The sequence below is a fragment of the Pararge aegeria genome, chromosome 4 (assembly GCF_905163445.1).
Source record: "Pararge aegeria chromosome 4, ilParAegt1.1, whole genome shotgun sequence".
NCBI classification, from domain to species: Eukaryota; Metazoa; Arthropoda; class Insecta; order Lepidoptera; family Nymphalidae; genus Pararge; species Pararge aegeria.
This window is the reverse complement of record NC_053183.1, coordinates 5681282-5709089: the sequence shown is the minus strand read 5'-3', so window position 1 is coordinate 5709089 and position 27808 is coordinate 5681282. Positions and strand designations below refer to the sequence as shown.

Here is a 27808-nt window from a genome sequence, read left to right as displayed (position 1 = left end):
AAGCTGTGGGAGAACATAAATTTATATCCTTTCCCCGGGGATATAATTGTCACCTGCCCATGCTACCCGTGTTGGTATTGATATACCTATTTCACAATAAAGTACCTACCTAACTTAATAGCTAATTTATAAACATAACGTATGAATTGGAAAATGCTGGCATGATCAACAAAGTTGGATGGAAATTGTGCGGCTTCTCCAATTTATTTCAGTATAAAAATGATTGATTAGGTAATTAAAACACTTCCCTGGGCACACAATGTGTGTTGTAGTTTCAAATGGAAAGTCTCAAGTAGAGTACGTGGCTCTGGTTTGTTTGGGAAATTATAATTATAGCTTGTTACAAGAAAAGGCGTATACCGCCAAGTAGTTTAATATGCCCGTTTCAGGCATGTAAACAAAAAATTGCATGCTGAGGAGTAGCGTGGGTGGGGCTGGGAGAGTACCATAGGCCCTTGCGGCATAATTCAGTTGGTGGCCTTTCGGATGATAAAGGAATCTTCCGTGACTTTTAATAACCGCTAGGCCATTATATACCAACGGTGATAAAGCACGCGCTTCTACATATAATACTTCTTAATACATGAAAAAAAACAATCCGAACACCGAATGTTATTTCATAATTTGGAGTCCATAGACCGCATGTCCTAATTCCACTTTGTGAAACGGTGATCTTAGTATGTAGGACTTCGACTTCGCTTTGGGAGGGGGCGAGTTCGAATCCCAGCACGTACATTTAACTTTTTTAACTTATGTTCCTCCAATTGAAATATCACTTGCTTCAACGGTGAGGGAAAACATCGTAAGGAAACGTGCTTACCTGAGAGTTCTCCATAATGTTCTGTTAAAGTTGTGTGAAGTCCACCAATTCTCACTGGGCCAGCGTGATGGACTACGGCCTTAACCCCTTAATTGTGTGAGGTGACCTGTGCCCTGTAGTTTACCGGTAATGGGTTGATATGATGATGATGATGATGACATCCGATCAAAAGTACAATGTCAAAGTCAAAAATATCTTTATTCAAGTAGGCCCGGCCCATAGGTGGCACTTTTGATGCGTACATAAGAATTACACGGTAGTGAGAAGATGGCGATAACCATTAAACGAATTATGAATTTTATGCAACCTAGTATATTGCACAGTAAGTTTATTCTTACTTCTAATCTTTAAATTATTGCAGTCACATTTTTTCTTAAATTTAGAAATGATTTTACTAACGTACATTAAATTTTCAAATATGTACTCACTATACACTGTCATTATATTTAATTAATAATTGATTATATGATCCCGTGTTTCTTTCAGACCGTCTGTCACAGCCTATTTTCTAAACAAATCTACATTTAACGTGCTTAGAAAATTATTGGGTGTTAATCACAAGCTATGCCTGAAGCTTAATTAGAGGCGCATGTGAGTAAATATCTACATGTAAATGTTGTGGATAAAAATAATAAGTAAAAGAATTTAACTTACCATCACGCAGAAAGCTCTTCTTTTTACATACTTATTATTCCATGGACATATACATAACGCTTTTCTTCCTTTTCTTCAAAACGTTTCGCTAAGACATGATCACCATAGAATCAAGGGTTCCTTTGAATCAAGGGCGAAAATGCATCCTTTAGGCCAAGAGCTTTACCTAAAGCTGTAGTCAGTAAAAGTGCGAAGGTTACATTATTTTAAGACTGTTTTCTTTAGTTTCAATTGTAATCGTTCTTGATCACAAACAGTATAACATCAAATTAAAATTGATATAAACACATCATTTGAAGTCTATAATTGTTTATTTTTATTTCTCAAAACTTAGAAGCGCTAGCCGGACAAATATGGATGGGCTATAACTTCAATATGAATAGAATAGTATAAGAATCTCAAGCTCACAGGTGAGATAATGAACTGTTGTGTTGCCATCGACAATAAAAAACCTACTAGGAGTGTTGATACTCCGTAAAATTATTCTAGTATCGTCCAAGAGAAATCATCGTCATAAAAGATTTCAAATTACACGTACGGTGGGAGCTGACATAAATCGTTTTCTCTTTCCTCCAATCGTTTGCTTTCTGACTTAGCTAAAAAAATATGCCTCACAAAATGTCTGGTCGTTTCTATATTCTATTTTAAATACATTAATTAATAAAAAAAATTTTTTTTTTTTAACATAAATTGAAATTGAAATTTAAACTTATTTGTCAAATGAAAGAAAAATTAAATATGCATATTAATTAATACAGATAATAATTAAACAAAATTTATTAGCGTTCATTAATTTTAGTGATCGCGACAAAACCAGGACCTCCCACACATTAATCCATAAAATAAACCGTTGTTTTAAAGAGGTTGTCAAACCCACATACACAATTTTATGAAGTTACGAATAAAGTCAACATAACAATATTATAATATGTAAATTAGCGGTCTCCCCGGGAATTTGCTCGAGGAAAATCCTCAATGGTTTATGAGTAACGCAAGAGCAAAATGGACCTTAATTTTTAACTGTATACGTATAGACTAAGCATAGACTGGAGCTTCAAAGTAAGAGGCATTACCATTTTACTTTGAAGTCATATTGTTTCAATATTCAAATACCATTGATGTTTGCCAGCGGACCGATCTCGTATTGAATGGCAATGTACAAAACAATGTCTTCTCGATCACTTAGTATACACTCATACAAGAGATCTAATGTATTGTGTACCTAGTATTGTAAAACCGAATTCTTAATTAGTACTACCTTAGGACTCCTTTAGCAGCTGGGTCCGTGAAGAAACTAGTAATGTTTAGAGGCTTTTAAACGTTATTCTTTTTCATAACTATGGTTATAGATTAGGCAATTAATGCTCCGGTGGGTGATTTACGTATCTCGCGACAGGCTTGCAACTTTTCTTGCTTCACTGGCTTCACTTTTCCATGCCATAAATAAACAAAAGTAACGTTTGACAGCAGTTATCGCAAGATTTACGCCTGTCGCAAACCTGTCGCAAGATACGTAATCACCCTGTGGGTGTCTACTGTAGTTCAATACGTGTAAACGACTGAAATTGAACTGTTTAAATTGCATTGAACGTCATTTTTTTTTAAATAGTTATAATTAAAGGACCAAGTTGATAAACATCTAATGTAAAGTAAAAATCCAGAAAACCATAACCTAAAAACAGAGCAACACCTCGCAGGGCATGCAAGCAATGCAAGGCGTCCTAGAAAGTGCCACTCTGTGTCCAACAATCTGAGTATACACCGAGATAAATATTATTATTCTTTTCTGTAATATATTGTAGACATATCTTTTATAATACACTTTTATTAAAGTATATAAGCATATATACTCAAACCAAATTTAATAATGACATAGTTGATTTTGAAACAATTTGTAAAAGCTGTAATACAATGAACATTCACTATAGCTCGCAACGTTCGTAAAACACGGATAAGATAATATGTACTTATTAGCGGTTTGTTTTTCGAAATCAATAAATAAATACAAGGACAAAAACGCGTAGTTGCGGGAGTTTCTTCAGACCGGAACACAGCGATGATGCTGAGCGGCAGAAATAAGCAAGGCGGTATTCTTCCCCAGACGAGCGATGTCACAAAAATCTCACACAGTATGATTGCAAACGTGTTTCTAAATATCTATATACCTAACTTTCAGTACTCAAGACGCGAACGAAGGTGGATTTTGAATAAGAAATGACAAATCACGATTAAATTCGTAATAGCTATTTCGCGAGCAAGTAAAACATTTTCTTAATATTACGGAGACGAATTGGATTTAGTTCGGGAAATGAGATCGCTTAACAAGCTCTGTTTGACAAGCACGGTTTCAAATGCAAATAGGTATATTTGGTAAATCGTATCCAAACATCTGCCTCATTGGCCTAGTTGTTAATATGTTCGACAACAAATCACTAAGTCGTGGGTTCAATAACCGGGTTGACCGTTGAGCACAAAGTAGGTGCACAGAAAAGCGCCAAGTTTAGAAATTCGTGTTGTCCACTCCCGTTGATCCGCATTGGAAATGCGTGGTGGATGTAAGCGTAAACCGGAAACCTTAATACCAATTATCGTAACAATTATCGTGAAAAAACCACGAATCCAATATACTTTGACGGCCGATTAGCACAGTGGGCAGCGACCCTGCTTTCTGGGAACTGGAAAACCTTTGTGTGATGAACAAGAATATTTTTCAGTGTCTGGGTGTTTATATGTAAAATATAAGTATTTATATATATTAGTCATAAAAAAAATATTCATCAGTCATCTCAGTACCCATAACACAAGCTAGGGCTAAGGTCGATGTGTGTATTGTCGTAGTATATTTATTTATTTATTATTACTTTGAAAAATTAAAGTCTTTAATTCCCTATTACACTTGTTTGGCTTTTACCCCCAAACGAGTACTTATGTAATTTAAATCCTCCTAAGAACACCTCTAGGATGCTCAAATGATATCAACAAAAAATTAAAAAAACATTTTCAGTTATTTCGGCCGTAGCTTGTCTGTCAGTCAATAAGGTCAAAGCCTTTTTTAGATATAGTGGATGGATTAATCTATTTTACAACCTAATAACTAATTTATTTAAGTTATGCACACAAATATCGATACCAAACGGCAACATAACCTGCTAATTTTAATAAGTGAATACCGGAAGTCCCAAACTAAAGACCCCACACTTTCCTAAAACCTAATAGAGAAGGTCTGCTCAGAATATTATACCGGCAATTCTCACGTACGAAATTTATCGAGATCGTCAAACTAATTTCGAACCCATCCGACCGGGGCTCTTATTCATGGCCTCCTTTCGCAATGTGAAGTTCTAGGTTTGCTTCAGTCAGTTCAGTCTGTGCCTACTTGCACGAAGAGTTCATAATTAGAGTTTCAACTCTTTAAAAGCTTAGTTATAAGGTTTAACTAAAGCGTGTACTAAAAGGGATGTTGGGAGTGCTCAAATGTATCACTATATATCGAAACGATATAAAATGTATTAGAGATAGATATTGAATTCGATGTTTAAATAAACAAATAATAAGTATGTATGTGAGTTCAAAATTGCTTTCGATATTATAGTATATAATGTAAGCTTTAAATATATAAAGACAAGGATACGCATTCTTATTTACCGCTCAAAATAGTCGTAGTTTCGATCAGTGGCTACAATTTTCTATTCTTTTACTTACTTAATATTTATTTTTTCACTGAACACTTATTTGTTTTCTAGGTTACAACCAATAGGGCTGCTGAGGAAGTTTGTTTTGTTGGTCCATTTTTCATTTTTTCATCTTATATTGTTGCAGCTGTCGGCGTCGATCGAGGCAGGAGGTGCAGCGGACACAGTGGTACGACGGTACCGCCTTGAAAATGGCAACTCACTCGGCGAAAAAGACGAGGCGAGTATGAAAGGCTTACTCTAAACCATGGCGAATCGAGACCAGACTACACATTCGTAGAGGGCTTACTACCATCACTAAAAGCATTATTATTTTAATATTTTTGACACTGCTGTTTCAACATTACCTTTTATAATTTTATGGAGGTCCCTTTTGTAAGGATGCCATTTAAAACTGTAATGTTTAAATAATTCTGCTTTAAGCGATTGTAGTCAGTTCGTTTCTGTGGGAAATTACTAATAATACGCTCATAGGGTGGGTGCGGTTTTCTACAAAACAAAGGATTTTTGAATTGATTTAATAGACTTTATTTTACTAGACCATGATGATTCAAGGTAAAGCTACAACCGTTTTATCAATACGATAAAATTACCTCCGTAGATCAAGTGCCAACATAACAGCGTCTCAGTGGGTGAGGGTTCATTTTTTGACGCAACTTGCAAAATAAACTTCTTATGTTACATTCCTGTTCTGTCATATTCTTTGTAATTTTGACTTAAACTGATTTCTTTAGCTATCAGTTAGGTTGAACGTTTTGCTGGACAGTTCGAACTTGAGATAGTTTAATTTCGCTGTCGAATTCGGACCATCACGCTCGTTTGATTAACACTTTGTATATAACTTACGTCAATAACTATGAGCGTGGCTCTAAAAGTTAGATTCAATTAGTGGGCAATATAGAATGATTAACCTTTATCAAATTATAATTAGAAGATTGAATTGACGCTAGAACTAGAAACCATTGATAAGCAATAAAGCAACCGAGAACCTCAAAACGTAGCGCTGGTAGACAAGACAGTAGGTGTACAAGCGACATCTAAGCAAACGCAAGAAACCGAGGGACATAAGCGGTAAAAGGCTGAGGCTGAACCCCACCAAAAGTTCGTCGGTTCAAGAAATAACAACCAACTAGGTATAACTTTATCGAAAATTTCGATTGACATCGGTTTCAGCTGCGTCAATCACCATTAAGGAAGAACGTGGTAGAAATAATAATGTTCAGCGATTGTTGTAAAAGTCACTAGACATATTTTGTGCTAATGTTTTATATGCTACCCTTATAATCTGTTCCTTCTTTATACAGCTTACAGACTTCGGTTTGGTATTTATTTTTACACATTTATAAATTGAATCAACGATGCATTTATGAATAGTGTAATAAAGCATAGTTGTACACTAAGTACACTGGTTCTCAACTAGCCCCTTTACCAAAGGGGATCGGATATACACAATAACACAGAGGCAGAAAACAGTTAAAGCTAAAAAGGGAATTAATATAAAAATAAAGAAACCAAAAGTATGTATTTAAGATAATACTGACTACTACAGAAAATATAAGTTAGTTGGCAAAAAAGTCAAATTAAAATGCAAGAATATAAAAATTATTTATGGCACATAAATTGCTTTCATCTAAAATAATATGAAGTTGCTTTTTGCTCTATTTGTTGACTATAATGAGAACTCATTGCATATTTTATCATACTTTGCCCGAAAATTTACTATGCTAAAGAGATTACACATTATTAGCAGAGGCTCAACATTCAATACATATATGTGAAAATATTGGAAATGTTATGACTGCAGCAGGTGCAGCCCTCGCTTATATGCTTATAGATAATTAAATTAGTGATCCGCATACCTAGTCCAAAGATTATTTTACAAAAAGAATTATAAGTTTTTTCATAAATGTCTACAAATATGTAGGTTCTTGGTAATTCTATTATTATATGGACCTATAATGACTGAGAACTTGGTTTAATCTTAATCATGGAACACAGTGGAGATGGGTCGGAAGTGGATCGCGTGCGGGAGTTAATTACTCTCACACAGCTTTTGTGTTTAGGTATTATTGTGTCTCTTACTATAGATCTTTTCTCCAAACAAAATTAATTTTTAGTAAGCCTTTGTTAAATTTAATTTTTACTCGGAATACATTATAGCCTAGCAAATCTCCAAGCACTGTTGGCTTCAAATTATTGCAGGTATCACCTATTTACATTTTTAAGGAGCTTGGGAATGGTTCATTTATTCTTTGGTCATAAAATATATTATTATTGTTCCTATTAATATTTTATGCAAGCACGAAATCTCAGTATGAAATTCGTTCGCACCTGGAACATCTCCTGTGAGTTTGCGGTGTATTTTACATAAATTTTCTTTTGTCCCTTTACATACAATTTCTGAATTAATAATATTTGTTATAGTTGTTTGGGCCACCTAGCGCTCCAGTTTTGGAAAACCCGGAGTTCCAGACACGATGGTATTTCAAATATTTCCTTGGAAAAAGTAAGTAAATAAGATGTCTTAAATTTACGATACCAGCGCTAATATAGTACTAACATTATAAATGCTAAAGTGTGCTTTAGATTTCGTTTGTTCGTAGTTCGTTACCTATTGGACCGATTTTTACGAAATTTGACATATTATGGTGTATGGCTAGTAATCCTAGTACAAACGTCCGGGAACCGTTCAAGCGGAATAAAGTCTGTTTGAAAACACAGACTTTAAAAATGTTGCTTAACAGACCAACTGATCCTTCAAAACAGCGGAGAACAGCTCACATTACAAAAAAAACCTCGCAATATTTTCTTGGTTCTGGTAAAACTGACTAGGAAGAAGAAAATAACTTTCTTTTTCGTATCCTAATCCATATTTCAATACATATCTTGTTGAATAAAGCGAATATTTCCTCAGAGATACAGTTTGTAAATATTTATTGAATTGATACAATTCACTTTGTAAGAATCCAATAAATATTAACAAGATTGTAACCACTTGTTTTCTATTTGTTTCTCATATCTTTCAACATAATAAATCTAGGTACAATAAACAGATATAGAAATTGCAAAACAACGATCTCATGTTTATCAAATGATGTATTTATTAGTTATGTATCTAAGGCGCAAGCTACACCGTAATGTAATGCCATATACATCTTGCGGTTTTTCAAATAATTCATTTCATACGAGAAATAAGACTCCAAACGATATTCGATGTCTTTTAATGACCTCTAAAGATCATATATGTGGGAGGACCCGGGTTCGATCCGGGTCTATTTTTTTTCCAGACCGGGTACCGTTGAGGGTAAATTACACCATACAGATTCTCCTGCTGTTCGCGGAGTATAGCAAGTTAAGCTGAATTTTCATAATATATTATGGATTGCCACAAAGTAACGCCTGCTTCTATCCAATAATCCAACTTATGGTAGACGGTTAGAACATTAGAGGTAAAATAATAACTGTCTACTTCTAAATGGTATAAAGTGAGTGAGTTCTTAATTCTGTGCATTGTGAATAACTTTGGGTGTTTCGACCCGAGCTTCATTTATTTTCAAATAAAACATATGGCTTATCAGACGCAACCTTGGAAGGTACATACACTGATTAAAATAGGTACCTGCTAATCCAAACTGTGGTATTATCATGTATTATCTATTTTAAATATTTATCCATTAAATAAAAATGAATATAAAACCGTATAAATGAGTGGTTACTTACCCACCCCAAATATGCTGAAAGTTGTAGTTTAACACAAATAATAGTAACATATGAGACACAATACTCCCAGATACATCCTCGCGCATACACACACACAGACACAGACACACACACATATTACCTGATTAAACTGTTTTATATCTATTTTTTTTTTGACAGTCTAACATATATGTGCCATTTCATATAAGAACGTCACCCTTGGACTGTCGTCTATACTACAGGTTAATTCCTAGCTTAAGGACAGATGTGTTCACCTGTTAATACTTTTTATTTACTGGAAGACGATTGTTTAATTTCACCTGAACAGAAGTGTCATCTTATCTTCCTTTCAGTGAGCATGACCAATGGTGAATGTATGGAAAAGTAAACGGTGCGTGTCGGCTGTCGTGGTGTCACACAATACATGAAAGAAAACCACGACACGTCCGTGTGCGTAATCTGGCATCTACGTGCGTAGCATTTTGACTTCAGAGCTAGTGTAAGAATATATTTTCACTTCGCATGCTCTGAAAGTTCTTTATGCTGATGTCCATAAAGCTGTTTATCTATTAAAAGAAAAAAATCCTGTGCAATTTATTCACACACGGCAGAAGTGTAACTTCTAAAAAGAAGCCTACTAGAGATTGAGTTCGATGTAGAGTATCAGAAATATTAGGATAAATGTAAGGTTCATTATTTAGTTTCCATGGTAACTAAAATAGGTAAAAAATTTATAGTGTTTTCTATCTCACTCTGTTCTATAGATTTATTTGTGTGTTTCTTGACGTGCACGAAAATCTCGGACAGGTTCCGTAGAACTTTTTGCGGTTTTCGAAATATTTTTTTTTTACCACCTGTATTCACGATTTTTTCAGCTTTTTTTCAAGGAGATGAAAATATTGACACAAATAAAAATTCATCAATAATCAACACACTTATACTAAACACATGGTTTCCGAGAACGTCCAATGTGTTCTATCTCATTCTCTCGCCGGCTGAATCCTATACATTTATGTGTTTGTGTCTCTGTGGACTAATTTTTTCGTTTCATCGCGTTTCAAACTGGATAAAACGAAATTTCTTTAGAATCACAACGATTCTTAAGTTTCACTTCAATAAAATATGTCAAAACGTATTTTTAAAGAAGAACGTGCGGTGTTCGTAGATTCACTATTGAATGGACTAATTATAACAAATGAGCTTGAGGGAACAGCTGAACTTAAGCAATATAAGACTCCCGAAAGAAAAATCCCTATAGGAAACCAACCAACCAATGGCTCAAAGTAGACGTCGATCAATAAGAAAATATTTTATTATATAAGTCAAATATTATTAAATACTTAGTCAAATACACAAATTTTGCTATATCACGGTTAATATTACAAAACACACTCTTATCAAAATTTAAAATGGTATAAAGTGAGTGAGTTCTTAATTCTGTGCATTGTGAATAACTTTGGGTGTTTCGACCCGAGCTTCATTTATTTTCAAATAAAACATATGGCTTATCAAGACGCAACCTTGGAAGGTACATACACTGATTAAAATAGGTACCTGCTAATCCAAACTGTGGTATTATCATGTATTATCTATTTTAAATATTTATCCATTAAATAAAAATGAATATAAAACCGTATAAATGAGTGGTTACTTACACACCCCAAATATGCTGAAAGTTGTAGTTTAACACAAATAATAGTAACATATGAGACACAATACTCCCAGATACATCCTCGCGCATACACACACACAGACACAGACACACACACATATTACCTGATTAAACTGTTTTATATCTATTTTTTTTTTGACAGTCTAACATATATGTGCCATTTCATATAAGAACGTCCCCCTTGGACTGTCGTCTATACTACAGGTTAATTCCTAGCTTAAGGACAGATGTGTTCACCTGTTAATACTTTTTATTTACTGGAAGACGATTGTTTAATTTCACCTGAACAGAAGTGTCATCTTATCTTCCTTTCAGTGAGCATGACCAATGGTGAATGTATGGAAAAGTAAACGGTGCGTGTCGGCTGTCGTGGTGTCACAGAATACATGAAAGAAAACCACGACACGTCCGTGTGCGTAATCTGGCATCTACGTGCGTAGCATTTTGACTTCAGAGCTAGTGTAAGAATATATTTTCACTTCGCATGCTCTGAAAGTTCTTTATGCTGATGTCCATAAAGCTGTTTATCTATTAAAAGAAAAAAATCCTGTGCAATTTATTCACACACGGCAGAAGTGTAACTTCTAAAAAGAAGCCTACTAGAGATTGAGTTCGATGTAGAGTATCAGAAATATTAGGATAAATGTAAGGTTCATTATTTAGTTTCCATGGTAACTAAAATAGGTAAAAAATTTATAGTGTTTTCTATCTCACTCTGTTCTATAGATTTATTTGTGTGTTTCTTGACGTGCACGAAAATCTCGGACAGGTTCCGTAGAACTTTTTGCGGTTTTCGAAATATTTTTTTTTTACCACCTGTATTCACGATTTTTTCAGCTTTTTTTCAAGGAGATGAAAATATTGACACAAATAAAAATTCATCAATAATCAACACACTTATACTAAACACATGGTTTCCGAGAACGTCCAATGTGTTCTATCTCATTCTCTCGCCGGCTGAATCCTATACATTTATGTGTTTGTGTCTCTGTGGACTAATTTTTTCGTTTCATCGCGTTTCAAACTGGATAAAACGAAATTTCTTTAGAATCACAACGATTCTTAAGTTTCACTTCAATAAAATATGTCAAAACGTATTTTTAATGAAAGTTTTTCGTTAAGAATTTATTTTAAGTGTCATAACAAGGCAGGTTTCCAACCAAAGACTTTTGGTTGGAAGCCTGCTTTGTATAAATATTTAAAGCAATTATTTTAATACAATTTAACCGATTTGATTACAATTTAGATTCCCTTCCACCTTTGTGAATTCATTCAAATAGGCGCAAATTTTTAATTGAACGTCGCCCACGACCACAATCAAAAATTTATATTCCACATTTGAAATGATTTGGTCCTTTTATAATTTAGGCTACAGAAGAGTTCACATCAGTTTAATTATTATTATAAATTGTACTATTTTCTCACCATTCCTGCATTCTAATATTTATACCGATTTGGTCCTACCTCTATATTGTATTCAAAACAAAGCATTTCAATAATAATTACCGCGCTAATTTAAAGTTCTGGGTGTACAGCCTTTACGTAAACTTTGATAAAATTTACGATGAACGCCAAAATGTTTGTATTTCAAACAAGCCTTTTCGAATACGGTGAAAATAGAAAGTTTTATTTAAGTTTATAAATTAGGGGAAAGTGAAGATCTGAAAGTTTGAACTTTATTCCCTAGTTGATTAATTATTATTATCATCATTCCTCGCAGTATGAGTATGGAACCGGAACAATACCAAAAATAGTTTTTTTTTTTTTTCGTAAACTACTATGGCAGTATGAGGTCTTTAAATTAATTCTCTGAAAGAGTCCGGAATGATTTCACGCGAATACTAGAACACTGAAGACTGACGACGATTATAAGAGAACTAGGTATAATGGTACTTTGATCCGAAACGTAACGATTAAGCCACCCACCAAAACATTTCCAAAGAGTGTTAAAGTCAGGTAGGAAGGATAATATTATAATAAAAGCAACAAATATGCAGAGATCCACCAACAACAGGTTAGGGTACTCGGACCTATAAAGTTGTAATAATGTAAGTCAAGGTATCATCATCTTGATTTTAACAAAACTATTCAAATAATACTCCACTTAAATCTGAAAATATGACAGGATTTTGTGGCTTTTTAAAAACACAATTTTTGAAATATTTTTTTAATATAACAAATGAACGGATTCCTGTCATTGGAATTCTACTAGGACGTTAAGAATCCGACATATTTACCTAGACGGACCCCGATACGCATGTTAAACAAAAAGCTATTGCGAGTTGGGCTTAAAGAAGAACGTGCGGTGTTCGTAGATTCACTATTGAATGGACTAATTATAACAAATGAGCTTGAGGGAACAGCTGAACTTAAGCAATATAAGACTCCCGAAAGAAAAATCCCTATAGGAAACCAACCAACCAATGGCTCAAAGTAGACGTCGATCAATAAGAAAATATTTTATTATATAAGTCAAATATTATTAAATACTTAGTCAAATACACAAATTTTGCTATATCACGGTTAATATTACAAAACACACTCTTATCAAAATTTAAAATCTCATTAATATTTATGAACGTCGTTGGAATAAAAGAAAAACCGTTTACCCCAAAAACGCTCCCATATGATTCAATAAACACACGCTATATGGTTTATTCAACAGGGAAAACCTAAATAATGAAGACATTTCTTGGAACTTGCCAGTAAATATACTGTAATTTTGTGAAAAAGCCATGAATAGAAATTTCTAAAGACTATAACGCCATATAAATAATATAATAATATTTACTTAAATCCCATTTATTATAGGCTATTTACCAAATATTTACTAGTCTGTGACTATGCACTTTAAATACTGTTAATATAGTTTTTAACTTACGATGGACACTTTATCACGATACTAGATAACATAATATTTTAACTATTTGAAAGTAAGAACTTTTTACTGTAAGACTATATTAAGATACTTATACGTCTGAAATTCAAATTTCAAACAAATTTCGAGCTGAAATCTTACTATCACTGAAATGAAAAAACCAATGAGTGTTGTTGAGTGTGTGTGAAATAATTGGTTAATGTTTGTTCAGTCGGTTTTTCTATTTATCCGTTACATACAAATATACTCAAATTCAAATCTTTTCTTTTTATAATATTAATATAGTAGATCATCTAGATCCAAAATAATGTTTAAATGAACAGAGGCTCCACAGCAACACGTAGTAGATACACTTGCAAGTGGCGAGTACATACACTTTAGAAAATGTCGTATGGAAAGAAAAAAGAACCTATGACCTTCTATTTTCAAGTATGGCTCAGAGCTATTGAATTAGGTCGCGCTCTTTACCCCTACTACGATGTCAAGAAAGTTTAAAACCCTGTCACTAGAATTTCCACTTACAAAACCGTTATTTTCGGGTATTTCCTCTGCGGTAATAATTGTGCAAACGTTTTGCAAATCTTTGTTTCGTACTTTTGAGGAATAGTGTTTAGGAATATATAACTTTGACTCGTAATTACTTGGTTAGTTGTTAAGGTCCCTTACCCGAAGCATGTGCGAACTCCCCGTGCGTTTGTGTGCTATATAGTGCTCTCTTCCAGCCACCAATGGCAATATTAAGACAAGAGGTAGGTTATATAAATACTATATATATAGTAATGTAAGTAGTATATAGTAAAGTATACAAAATATTATAGATATATACTGATAATAAATATATACCTATACAATGATTATAAACAATAAATAAATATAGTTCACTTTTGTTAACACATGTGTGAGCGCGTCTACCTCGCAGCTGCTACACGGAAATTATCACGCCATCTAAACGCAGCATTATCTATAATATCCGTTTTCAAAGTACAAGAGCTGTTAAGTGATAAAATTGCGAATTGCTGTACTGCCCCAGGGAGTCGTGAATGCGGTGAGTTGACCTGATTGTGAATGAAATGTTATATTGCAAGTGCCATACTCATAAACATAAACTCCTCACGCACTTTGGTGACGCTCAGTGCCGCATGCAGTTAGAGCAGAAAGCACTCAATAGCGCTTTATCTTTTGACTTGCTTTACAAATACCTTATATCGGACCGAAATCTTATTATTACTTGTTGAAGATAATTTTTGTCTGATTCCTCGGTACCTCAGTAATGCCTAATCCCTTTTTGTTTCGTCAATATATGCAAATATATATTTATATGTATATAAATATATGTATTTTACGCACCAACTACCTTTCTCTTCTTGAGCTGTGCTTTACGCCATTGGTTGCTTCAAAGAGATCGCTATGTATAAGGATAAGTTTATCGAAAATCGACCTATGATTTTTCACTTTGAAGTACGGCTCTGAGCATAGATGACGTGAAAATGATCACGTCCTCTAAACGCAGCCTTATCTATATTTTCGGAACTCGGAATACAAGAGCTGTTAAGTGATAATATTGCGAATTGCTGTACTACCCCAGGGGGTCGTGAACGCGGTGAGTTGGCCCGATTCTCCCCAAGTCCATCTTTTACTGGAACTCATTGAAATCAGTCTTATTTCTTTTCAATATAAAATATGTTTAGGTATAATATTGAACTTCGGTTTGATAAATTACCCTTTCCAATCAGTACCCATGGGAGCTCCTTCATCAAGTCCCATGATACAAATGAAATCAGTTTATTAAAGGGCAATTTATCAAACTGAAGTTCGACGACAATTTAAATATAAATACATACTCCTAGTATGTGTTAAATTTATAAATTTAATAAGATGAATCGTTTCAAATGGTTATACTACATAATCTTTTGAGGATGAGTACTTAACTTTGCGTCCAGATATTACGCGCAGTGGACAGCGACCCTGCTCTCTGAAGGGCTGTGGGTTCAATTCCCACAACTGGAAAATGTTTGCGTGATGTACATGGGTATTTTTTCAGTGTCTGGGTGTTAATGTGTATATTATTAGTATTTATGTATATTATTATATTATATTCATCAGTCATCTTAGTACCCATAGCACAAGCTATGGTTACTTTGGGGCGATGTGAGTATTGTCGCACTTTTTTTTTTAAATTATTTATACCCTCATTTTGAATCAGTTCTTTTAACGGTGAAGGAAAACATCGTGAGGAAACCTGTATGCCTGAGTATTATACCATAATGTTCTCAAAGGTGTGTTGGGTCTACCATATATCGTGGTCTCATACTCAAAGGAGACCCCTGCCCTGTAGTGGGCCGATAAAAAGTTGATAATGTTGATAATGATGACAAATATTATTTGTAGAACACGAAGATATTGATTAGTATCATAAATATAACCAAAGCACGACACTAGTATTTTTTTATTGTGAAAGGTCTTTAACCATTTCCATTAAAGTTGTATAAAATAAATATTGTTATTTCAGCATTCGTACTATTTTTGTAAAAGTAGGTAGGTCCCTACATTATATTGAATGATGAAATCCCTCAAAGCTTTGAACGAGTGAGGGTGACATATTATTATTTCCTTTCAGTTTTATTTGAGGTGGCAAATTGTAGCTTTGACCTTAAAATATTTATATTAATTGCACATATTTAAATATTGGATAGAAGCAGGTGTTATTTTGCGGAATTCCAGGACATATTATGAAAATTAAGCTTAATTATCCTGCTTTTCCCGGAGTATAGCAAATAAAGCTTAATTTTCATAATGCACATCTACGAGTATATTTATATATATAAAAGAGAAAGTGTGTGGAATCTCCGGATTGACCTGGCGAGTAATCCTGTAAAGTTTGGTGACGATCGGAGCACTCCTATTTATGAACTGCCAAACTGTCAAATACAGCTTTTATTTACTATGATGATATTCTATTGTTGGGTGTACATGGGTGTAGATAATGATCTTGACCCGCTCGAGAAGAGAATAGAAGAGAATGAATACGGAGAGAAATAAATGATTTAATATATTATGAGACTTCAAATAAAAATTTAATATTGTAAGTTTATTGCTTAAAATAAAATAAAGCAAAATCTAGCCCGGCGAAGCGGGCTGGGTACCTAGCGTACCATTAGTATTTTTATTAGTACCACGGGTATTTAATAAAAATATGTTGAATAACTTTGTTTTATCCGAAAATAACTTCTCTTTGAGTCTTTCATAATTTAAAATCTACTAGTATATAAATATATAAAAATGTTATGTTGGTTTGTATACGCTTCAAAAACTCAAAAAGTTCTGTACCGATCGAGCAGAAATATTAGCATGATTTATAATCCGCATTAAGGATTGTTTTTATCTATTTTTTGCATCACTCACATATGCGCGACCGCGAAACTACAGTTTTTTTAACGACCGATGTACCAGTGAACGCGCCATCTACCGAAAGCGAGAAAAACACTCGCTGACATATGTGATGTACTCTTTGTTTTGTTTCTCATTTCTCAACCATTCCATAAAAATCTGCCACAGCGAAGCGTGGCAGATTTTATTATAGCGTTATAAGATAAATTCAAAGAGCAATGAGATGAAAATAACGTTGGTTTACTTACTACTTAACGTGCATAATCCAAATATATATGTTTTAAGGTTCGTCTAAATAACTGTCCGATATGAGTGAACACAATAACTCGCTTTGGCATTCTCTTTTTTACTCCACTACCAGTAAGCCCTTGACGGCAATCTCACCTGATAGTGAAGTATTTTTATATGTTTATTTATATTTATATTGAAGTGATGAAGAAGTTAAGATGGTAACATGCTAACCCGTTGGGGGATTGACGGTCATATTAAATCCATACCCCTAATCGGCGCGGCATCCTACCTGAACGCTAGATCGTTAGGTGGCACGTCTTTGTCGATAGAGTGGTAACCAGCCACGGCCAAAGCCTCCTAGACTGGACCAATCCAAAGAAAATTTTAAAATTTTAAATTCCCAAATCGCCCCAGAAAACAAAACTGACAAAATGATGTACAAAGAGAACCAATTTGGCATGTTTGTATGGATGGGTGGTCGGATGTTTGTCACTCTTTAACGCATAAACTACTGAACCAATTTGACTGAAATTTAGTATTTAGGTAGACCTCCTTTTATTCCTGGAAAAATTTACAGTTCAAAAAAACGTGGACTAAGCCGCGAGCAACAGCAAGTTTATAGTTTTAGTGGGATACTCTAGCACTTCGCCACTTCGACAAGTAGGTACTAAGTGGTATAAAGAGTGAATAAACATACAATCTGGCGGGATAGAACTGTCAAGTTAGATAAAAAGAAATGTTCTGAACATGTTGATTTACGACGTCGCCCTACTTATTATTCGCCTGCTTTTATACCTTCTTTTAGAACAAAAAGCACTTTTACTTGTTTTTGTTACCCTAAATGCTTGAAATTCTCACTCAGACCTTCTATGAATTAACATCATCACTCTCCTGGTCTCCTCTCTCAGGTGACGGGGTTTATGGCATAGACCCAACACGCAGCTTCAATGCGGCCTATAGGACTTCATTGTTTAATGTGCTCTTACTGGCACAGTGTGCATTATTTCCAAACTCCAAACCAGGTACCAGACATACGCAGATTTATTTTAGAGAAATGTCGAATGTACTATAGTTGACTCGTTTGGATAGATAGATAAAAAGTCTTAATTTTACATACAGAGAAGAAAACAAATTGAAAAAACAAAAGGTAAATAAATATATATGAATAAAGGCGGCCTTATCGCTTGAAGCCATCTCCTCCAGACAACCTTTGGTTGCATGGAGCATGTTTGGTACGGAAAACGGGATAGTGCAACATTCATTACATTATATTAGTGACTACTACGTACTTATACTACATAAATATGTGAGCATATATATATATATATAAATACATAAATCTTTTACTACATGTTAGATAGGAAATAGTCTTTTACGCGCGATTTAAATATGTTCCTGTTCTGAGAATCGAAGCCAAAGAAATACGAATTGATATAATAGAAAAGGGAGGTGAGTGCCAGGGTGTGCCTGCTTTAGATAAATTTATATATCCGCCCCTCGAATAACCCACATCAAAGCTTTAGTTGTTTCAAATTTAACCCGTTAATTGATAAACTTAATAAGGTAATAAAAAACCACCATCCAAATCCAATCACAAGGCACGGCTAGTATCTATTGTACAAAATGCTAAAATAATTAAAAAATACTAGGTACTTACTAACTTATGCTATAAATCCTTAAAAATGCCTAGATACCGACTTAGGAGCATTTAGCTACCCTAAATCTATAATCTCGCCCCTCGAAGTATAAGAGGAGTGAAGGGTATTATTGCGAGAGTCTATAGTGCTCCAAGGGATCTGCGGAAACCGCTGACATAATATAATATTCTCTAAGCAGCCTCTTTTATGAATTATAGTCTTCATGTTCCGGATTTTCGTCCTTTCAGCATTGTTTAGGTTTATTTCAAAAATGTACGATGAATTCTTATAAAGCGTTCATTAAATACGGCATATTTTTATTTAATGATAATATCGTTATATTATTTGCAGGCAATACGATTGTATGAATAAAGATTTTGTCCGATATTGTGCCAGAAATCTATATAACCTTGATAATTAGCCACGACTGAAGCCATCTAGGGCCGAAATAAATTAGTAGTTCTCATTATTTAGTAGTGTAGTTATCTGATTATTACATAAAATTTAACTTTGTATGTTTATTTTATAAAATGAAAAAGAAATGATTTTACTTGCATAACACGTCGCGTCATTCCAGAATATAAATAATTCAAATTTTATGTGAGTAAGTTATTTGACCATATTATTATAAAAAAAATACCCATATTAAAGAGATTTAATAGAACTGGATTCATTTAGAACACGTTATAAAGTCTAAGTTGGTAACAGCCTAACCTGTTAAGGCTTATTGCATTTATATTAAACCCTTAATCAGTTTCTATACGGCATTCGTTACAACGTTAAATCGCTTGGCGGCTGTATCGACAGGGTGGTAACTCGCTACGGCCCAATTTCTAAAACATAAAACACAGTTTTGGATTTGTAATATTAGTAAGAACTATTAGGTTTGTTATTTTATTGTGAATTTTCTCTTGCGTCGCAACACAAATCCGCTAGGTTTTTGTTGCATTGAGGTTAAATCAGTTTCGAATTATAATTAAAAAAAATCTTTTTATTGCAGTGCATCAAAACTACATCGGGGTGGATGGTGCGAGGGAGCCTTACCTCTTAAGTGTAGTGCAGGAGGGCGCGGGTCTTTTACGAGCTATTCTCTTCAACAAGATGGTAAGCACTCTTGTTATTACATTCGAGTGTTACGTGAGCAAACACTCAACTAGGAGTTTTTGTATGCATTCGAGATTTTGTTTGTGAAGGTAACCATTTCAAAAAAAAATTACATGTTATATTTATTTTTAAATTGCTTCATAACTTAAGGGGGATTCTCCATAGAGTATTCCAAGTTCCATGAAAAGAATGAACGACAATCCACTATGTTCATTAACGATTATACAATACCTTATTACCACTGTGAGCTGCCAAAATTATCATCCTTAATAGACATAGTATAGTATACGAGTATGTACAGTCTATTCACAGTTAATTTACCTCTGACATAAGTTATTAAAATATTAATGGAATTATTCAAGTAATTTAATTTATTTTATTTTATATTATTTCATTAGTCTAATTGGGCTTAGTTTGTAGTAGTTAAATAACAATAAATAAATAACGAATAAATAAAATACGCCAAATTTCAGCTAGAGGTATTATAACTGTGAACGGACTGTAGAAATATATTATCCACGTTGTTAAGTATTTTTGAAGATGTAGTGCAGTGGAACTTCTTAGTAAGCGATTCGATAACTGTTTGGACGAGAATGTTCTAAAGTACGGCTACATTTAGGCACACTAAAAATAGGAATATTATGTAGAGATAAAGTCTTTCGCCTCAGAGAGGTACCACTCGTTTTTCATTTATTATTTATAAAGCGATAATTTGATACTTTATGATTGCTAGTATCTAATAAGTTTCATTTCAATCACGTCTATAACAGTACACGCACAATAGTTTTATTCGATAGGTTATACTTTGAATTTGGATCGAATCACTCGCAATCAGATTAGTATAATTTTGTATAGCACTACAGTTACAAATTAAAAATAAGTTTAAAGGAGATTTCAACTCCTAGCATTTTAAAATCCTTAGTCTTTATTGCGATGAACATCACAAAAAATTGTTCTGTTAGGTCTTGAAATAAATTAAAGGTAAAGGTGGTGTATAAAGTATATGAATCCTAAATCCCATAACGGAAAATGCTTTTCCACTTTAAAACAGGTGCCCTGGTCGAAGACCCAGTGCAAGATACTAAAGTTTAGCTAATTTTAAACTTATAAATATATTTTAGATGACCTTCATTGTCCTTAAATATAACTTTGTATACCTACATCGGCGGTATTCTTTTAAATACGTGACATTATCGCCCACGTATTATTGCTAGCGTATAACATTTATCTAAAAATATATAGGTATGTCTTAAACCGATTATGGGTTCATAAATATAAACGTTTTTAATAGATTCATACTTATTCTTGGAGTTGACATTAATCTAATAAATTTACTTTCATCATTATCAGCACTAAGCCTATTAATATCATACTGCTGGGCCCAGGCCTCTGCTCATATAGGAATTAAAAGAGGGAATTAAAGCGTAGACCCTCCACATTTCTCAAATGAGAGTTGACTTGCTCTAACGAATATTATTATAACTCGTCAATGGAACTCGTCATGAAAGGAAGCGACAAAGAACTGCAAGGAACGGTGATGCTAATTTTCTTGAAAATCGTAGTTGAACATGAATACCACTAGAAAATAGTATTTGGTGGACTAAAGCAAATCAAATCAATCAAATCAAAAAAAAAAATTGGTTGCCTGTAAAGTCGGTATACGGGCGAAAGTTTTACGTGACAACGACTTTGAGTGGTAAAATAATTTTAATGTGAATATTCATTCGTATAGTAGGAAGAAGGATGAAATAATAGTAACAATTTAAAACATTTATTTATACAAAGAATTATATTTAAAACATTAATTTATACAAAGAATCTCGCACTGAATTTCATATTAACAAAATTTTATTTTTACCTTTACACATACATACGTATTTATATACAAATATACATACAATAACTTGCAATACATTTGCGTACAATGAAACAGCGTTTACTACAAAGGGACGCGTGCCTTTCACTTTTTATGTCTGTCTCTCTCGCTCTTAGGCGGGCTAACCATGCCCGAGTGGAAGGGACGCGTGCCTCTCACTCGCTCTCATTGTGAGCGCATAACGTGAGCGGAGCGTAACGCAGTTTCTTGAAGTGTCACCCGGCAAACCAATTTATAAGACGTTGTCACGTCAAAATACATTATTGAACACAAGAAAAAATAAATAAATGAGAACAAAGGTACAAGTCGATTAAATTTGTGTAACAAAGGCGGCCTTATCACTTATAGTGATTTCTTCCAGGCAACCATTATGAGGAATTGGCTCACATATGAATCCTTAAAGCGGTGCGCAAAACTATATATACATAAATATTAATAATTACAAAAACAGTACCAATGCCGTTAGTCACTATACACCGATATATTGATTGTCTTCTCTTTAAAGATAAGCTTTGAAATCGACTTCTAAACATAAATTAGGAGAATCTAGACTGGTCTGCACATATTTTCTTATTCTTAAATTTTATCGCGCATAGCTGCTTTGTTTATTCCCATTCTAATTTACTATTATATTTGCGTTGGTTGCTATAGCCTGCCCCATTTAAATTTTATTGGTATTGCGCCTTGGGTCTCCAAAGATAAACTTAATGACATTCCCTAAATGAACAGGTAGTACGTAATTATGATCAAAGACGTTCTAGAATCAACTCCACGGCACTTTGAAATCATACAATGGAACTTCTTAAACATATCACGAACGTGTAAATTGAGTTATAGGTATTTTTTACTAACTCATGACAAAAGTGAAAGATGACCGAACTTCACGAATGAGCAACATGTTTTTAAAAAGTAATGTCAATTGCCAGAATGAAATAAAAGCTCGCAATCCTATCATTTCTCACAATGCTTTATTGTCACGCATCTGTGGACTTACATTAGTATTTTTTTTATATTTCGGAATTTGTTTTTTTTTAAACTATCGTCTTTTGTCTTTAGTTTCATCAAGACGTCGTTCCCGCATTCATAAGGCTGTTTATCCATATACGTTAGCTTCTTATCCACGTCAGCTGAAAAGCAAATAATATATTTGAATTAGAATTTAGCAAGGAAGCCATTTTAGTAAATTTAACGTTTTATTTGACAGTCTTAAAAATGTTTTCGATAATATAGTTCACTTTTTGCTTTTCAGTTGACGCGGTTAGAATCTATAATTTTTTTATAAATAAAAACATTAAGGTTTTAAATATCACCTCTTCATACAATGCATGTCGCAGATGTTTTCTCTCAACCAATTGCACTTTACACATCATTAGCTCACGAAAATGGGGCTTGCGGTAGCGGTGCTTCAATGTATTGGATTTTATTTTCTCTTTGTGTCTCTTTCTTGAAACAGAATTGTTATATATGTTTTTGGGATAAGAGTCGCATTATTATATATATGTGCCTCAAATAGGCATCATATTCTTTCCTAAGTTAATATTTCTGACTATAATTTATGTGCAAAGGATTCATAGAATTTTCTTTACTATATTTTATTTCGAAGGCAAATACAATCAACTATATTCCGTATTGCAGCGTAGGTATTAGATGAGTATTTAAACATTGTCACTTCCTAGTTAAAGTGCCCCACTTCTAGTCTATATACGTTTTAGGTAGTGGTCTTAGCATTGCGATTGTAAATCAAAGCAGTACAAAATGTATAACATAAAAATGTTCCTCATAAGGTCACTTCCACTGTGATCCTATAATGTTTGTGTACTGTAAAACGCTAGCGATGTAGTATTATGCCTATACATTTCCATGGTATTATCGTGTTGACTGAAAACTACGCATAACACATACAATCCGCAGTGCGTCAAGAGACACTTTACAATTTATTCGTGCGCCCTTTGACTATTTGATATGGGTATTGGCATGCATATAAAGTAAGAGCTTGGGATTAATGAGGACGTTCATTACCATTTTCCTATTATAAACTACTGAATAATGGTTTTTACCTACGCTTGGAAGAATTATCAAATCATTCGCTATGATAATGATAGAAGAGCTATAATATTAATTTCAGCATCGGCGGCGGGGGAACTCTTGCTAAAAATTAGAAAACCACTCGAGTCCCTATAGCCGAAGGAATGCAGGTTCAAATCCCGTCAGCTTTTAAAATCATGCGTGCAATTCAAACACGCATAAAAGCATAAAGAACAAATATGAAAGCAAAACATAGTTTATTTTGGATTGGATTTGTTCGTACATGGATTTTGATATTGATGATGATTTAGATAGGCATATTTATTTCTTGGAAAATATTTTATATTCAAGCGCCAAAACACCAATACTAGGGTTTTGGTGATAAGTTACAATTTTTCCCATTATTAAAGGTAAACATTTTAACAAAAAACCCTCCGCCGTTTTAAATTGAAACTTTTATAACATTGTCTCAAACTTTTTCGTCTGTGTGTTGCATGTCGCGTGACGGCCGGCCGCGGAGTAGGGATAAAGTGACAGGCGCTCGTCAGAGCAGCCGAGGCCAATATGGCGGCGCCTATAGTTTGCATCAGCTGACCGTGTAGTGTGAAGACTCATTTGTGCCAGTGTTAATTGATAATGAATAGATAGAATGATTAATTGAAAAACGGATCAAAATGACTTAACGATTATGACTTAAATAATTATTAAGTATTATTTATGTATAAGTACTCCAAAACACAGAGTTCAATTAAACATTAGTGATCATTCCCATTTTCCAAGTATAAAATTAAGTTTGATGAAGCGAGTCTAATACCCTTAATAGTAATAATTATTCCGAAAACTTTTAGTTAAATGTCTATAATATGAAAAAAGTTTCACTTTTACCGTGGTTTCATAAACCCACGCAATCCTTTTTTTTTATTTACGCATCTTTACTTTAAGTATACCTACTCAATTTGCTACTTCTTTTTCAGAAACCGTTTCAAGCCAAGTTTGTATGCACTACAATACTCTTTACACTAGAGGTCATAAACTGGACCTTTACACAGGAAAAGGAATACGATACATTTCAATATCTTCCATTTCAAGAATTTATTTATAAATATATTAATAACCATAGTATTTTATATTAAAGTCGTTATCATGCATATATATCATATCATTTACATTTTTGTTATGTAAAATATTTGCATGCTTTCTGTATTTACACAATACGATCGTTCATTTGAAGCCAACTTCGATAAATTTATCTTCTTTATATAATGTCTATTTATTGACCACTACATTTATTTTAACATGGCTTCATATAATCTTTTTACGTGCAATATCAAGACCAAATAGACATCTCTTCTCGTGTATTAATATGACGTTATCACTTTGTGGATTACTGGTCAACGTCTAACAGAAAAAATAAATACTAACTCATAACCCAATCATAGTGCGGCGAAAACAGTGCACCCTAACGACACGGACCCTATAACGTTCGCTAAATAATGCATGCAATGCTGTGCATAATGTAGCGAACTTTTTAATACCTCTTCAAACACACGTCACAAATTGTATAAGAGTGTCATGGATGTAGATGATAGTGGGCATTTAGATTTTTTAGTTACTACCATCGCTTAAAACAACATTGTCTTAAAATATCAGTAGAAACAAAACTGCCGTCGTTGTCTGGCCACCTTGTTAAACCTAGCGGACTGGATGGCTAGATTTTTGTATCCACGCGTGTCAGAAAGCGTTAGGAAACCGGAAGCGTGCACTAACCTGAGTAGGTCCGAAAATTATGCGACGAGCACAGTTCACCGGCACAGCTCAAACTCACTGGTAACACGAAGAAACCTTACGGGATCAAACACAGCAGTGGCACACAACTTTCCGGACTGCGGTTATGCGCCGATAGACAGAATCGACATTCGTACGATCGCGAAACGGTCAAATACCAACTAAAAGGGCTGCGTTCGCGTCGAATCGCAAACACAGGTGACAATGCACGATAAGAAATAGGAGGGTAGTTCGATAATAGCATGCACAATTCACTGATTTATTAACTCCGAATAGAAGCTAATAGTGCTGTTTTAAGCAGTAAGACGATCCCTCAGATAACCTTTACATTTCCGTCAGCTGTAAAATATGGATACCTTATATTTAATAGTGAATAGGCAACCTCTAAACTCACCACGGTTTAGGTATGATTGTAGACAAAATAGTCAGTCCATCAGTATTTCTAGTATTGCGATTAAAACCAGAGAGAATTGAGGCAATTAAAAAATGTTGCTTATACTGTGGATCTAAAATGACGTTGTACTAACTATGCGTATAAACAAATTTTGTATACGGATTAATTATGTTCTGGAAGAAAATTTTAAGAGCCAAATATTCATCGTATATAGGAATATTATATTATGATAGGTAAAGCGAAATCAAGCTCAACTTTCCCTGTATCTAAAATAACGATAAAGCTACAAGAACTCTGCTCTGGGAACTTTCCCAATATTTTCAACTAAAGCTTATTTTATTCACAGGGTGCGCATAAAATTTATCTACCCGCGAGTGCTTGGAGCGGTGGAGGCGGTCAGGCACCCACCCGGCCGACTATCAAACAGATTTTAGCACAGTTTACCGCTATCGAAAGGCTCGACAAAATGCCTAGAGAGGTGAGTTCTGTTCATCATTCAACATTTTCACTTTACCGGCCTACTACAAGGCCCGGATCTCCTCTGAGAATGAAAACGTGTTAAGTCGTAGCCAAGCTGGCTAAGGACAGATTTGTAGACTTCACACCTCAATGAGAACATTGTGAAGAACTCTCAGGCAAGCAGGTTTCTTACGATGTTTTCTTTATTGTTAGTTATCGACCTGGAATAAAAACATCATACGCCTGACACACAGTAATATTTGTAACTAACATCGTAAGCGGAATAACAAATGAATAAAACATGTCGATATTGTAAAATGCAGCCCAACTAGCCTCTGGCTCTGCTTTTATATTGAAAACATTCGTTTCGTTGTGTTTAACTTAATGATGTGTGAAATAGGCACACAAAACGCTCATTGTTTAAATTTTATCATCATCATTTACTAGTAGTAGAGCTGGTCCGGGAGAAGAACCGCCGCCATTATTTTATTTCTGCTTATTTTATAAGCATTTTAACTTCTTACTGATGGCCAAAGGCCTGCGACGTTAAAAAAAATGGGAATACCTAATCAAAACAAACCAAGTTTCACGGAATTTTATTACATACGATTGATATGGGTCGGATGAGGTAACTTATTTACAAATACACGGAGTTGACGTACTTCTTCTTTAGGCACTCCGTAGCTTCTAGGATATTTAAAGCAGCTTCTAGGATATTAACTGCAGAGAGCAATCATTTCATGTATATAACTAGCATAATTTGCAAAAATAAAATAAAACTACTCAAACAAATTTATATCCCAGAAGCAACAAACTGAAAATATATGATATAAATTTCCTCATGTCATTTTGATAACATTACGCTCTATGAAGCCTCTGCGAGTCTACGGTCCAATTAAGTAATTGTGATATATGTTTTAATAACATATATGAAATATTTTCATACAGGTATCATTATTGAATTTACAAAATAATAGTATAAGTTCCATATACTAATAAGTTTGTTAGTTTCCTACACTACTGAAACTGCCAATCAAATAGTATTCTTGAGGGAGGTTATGGGATATTTATCATAACGAATGCTGCGATGCTTAGGAATCCAACAACGGTCGGGCAATGCAAAGCAGGTGAGGTCGTAGAATGCAAGTATTTAAAGAAAATATTTATTTATAAAAAGATCTAACCGGAATAAGTCGCGAAAAACGCTTGTTAAATCATGAAAATTTTATTAAAAATATTACTAATACGTTATATTAATAAATGAATAGCACCAAATGCATTTATCAGTATTACATTATTATATTAGTATGCTATGTTGATCCAAGCAAGGGTTGCAACAAAAATATTATGCTATATTCACTTTTAATTGAATAATATGTTGACTTCTGTTAGATTAAATAAATAAACTTAATACGCGCTTAAACTTAGTAAACAATAATACGCGCTATGAAACTGCTACGAGTCTACAGTGTTCTACGGATTGATAACATAGTTA

The 27808-nt window shown here is 34.0% G+C and overlaps 2 protein-coding genes across 2 annotated transcripts in view; one reads left to right on the top strand and one right to left on the bottom strand.

The window, feature by feature from the left end:
• The window catches only part of LOC120623248, a 273880-nt gene that overhangs the window by 199694 nt on the left and 46378 nt on the right, over positions 1-27808 (bottom strand). The window lies entirely within an intron of this gene.
• Positions 1-27808, top strand: part of LOC120623496 (GTPase-activating Rap/Ran-GAP domain-like protein 3) — a 101106-nt gene that overhangs the window by 32317 nt on the left and 40981 nt on the right. Inside the window, exons 3-6 of the mRNA XM_039889541.1 lie at positions 5294-5386; positions 7591-7672; positions 19671-19774; positions 26201-26332. Coding sequence (XP_039745475.1) covers positions 5294-5386; positions 7591-7672; positions 19671-19774; positions 26201-26332 — 411 coding nt within the window. The remainder of the gene's footprint in view (positions 1-5293; positions 5387-7590; positions 7673-19670; positions 19775-26200; positions 26333-27808) is intronic.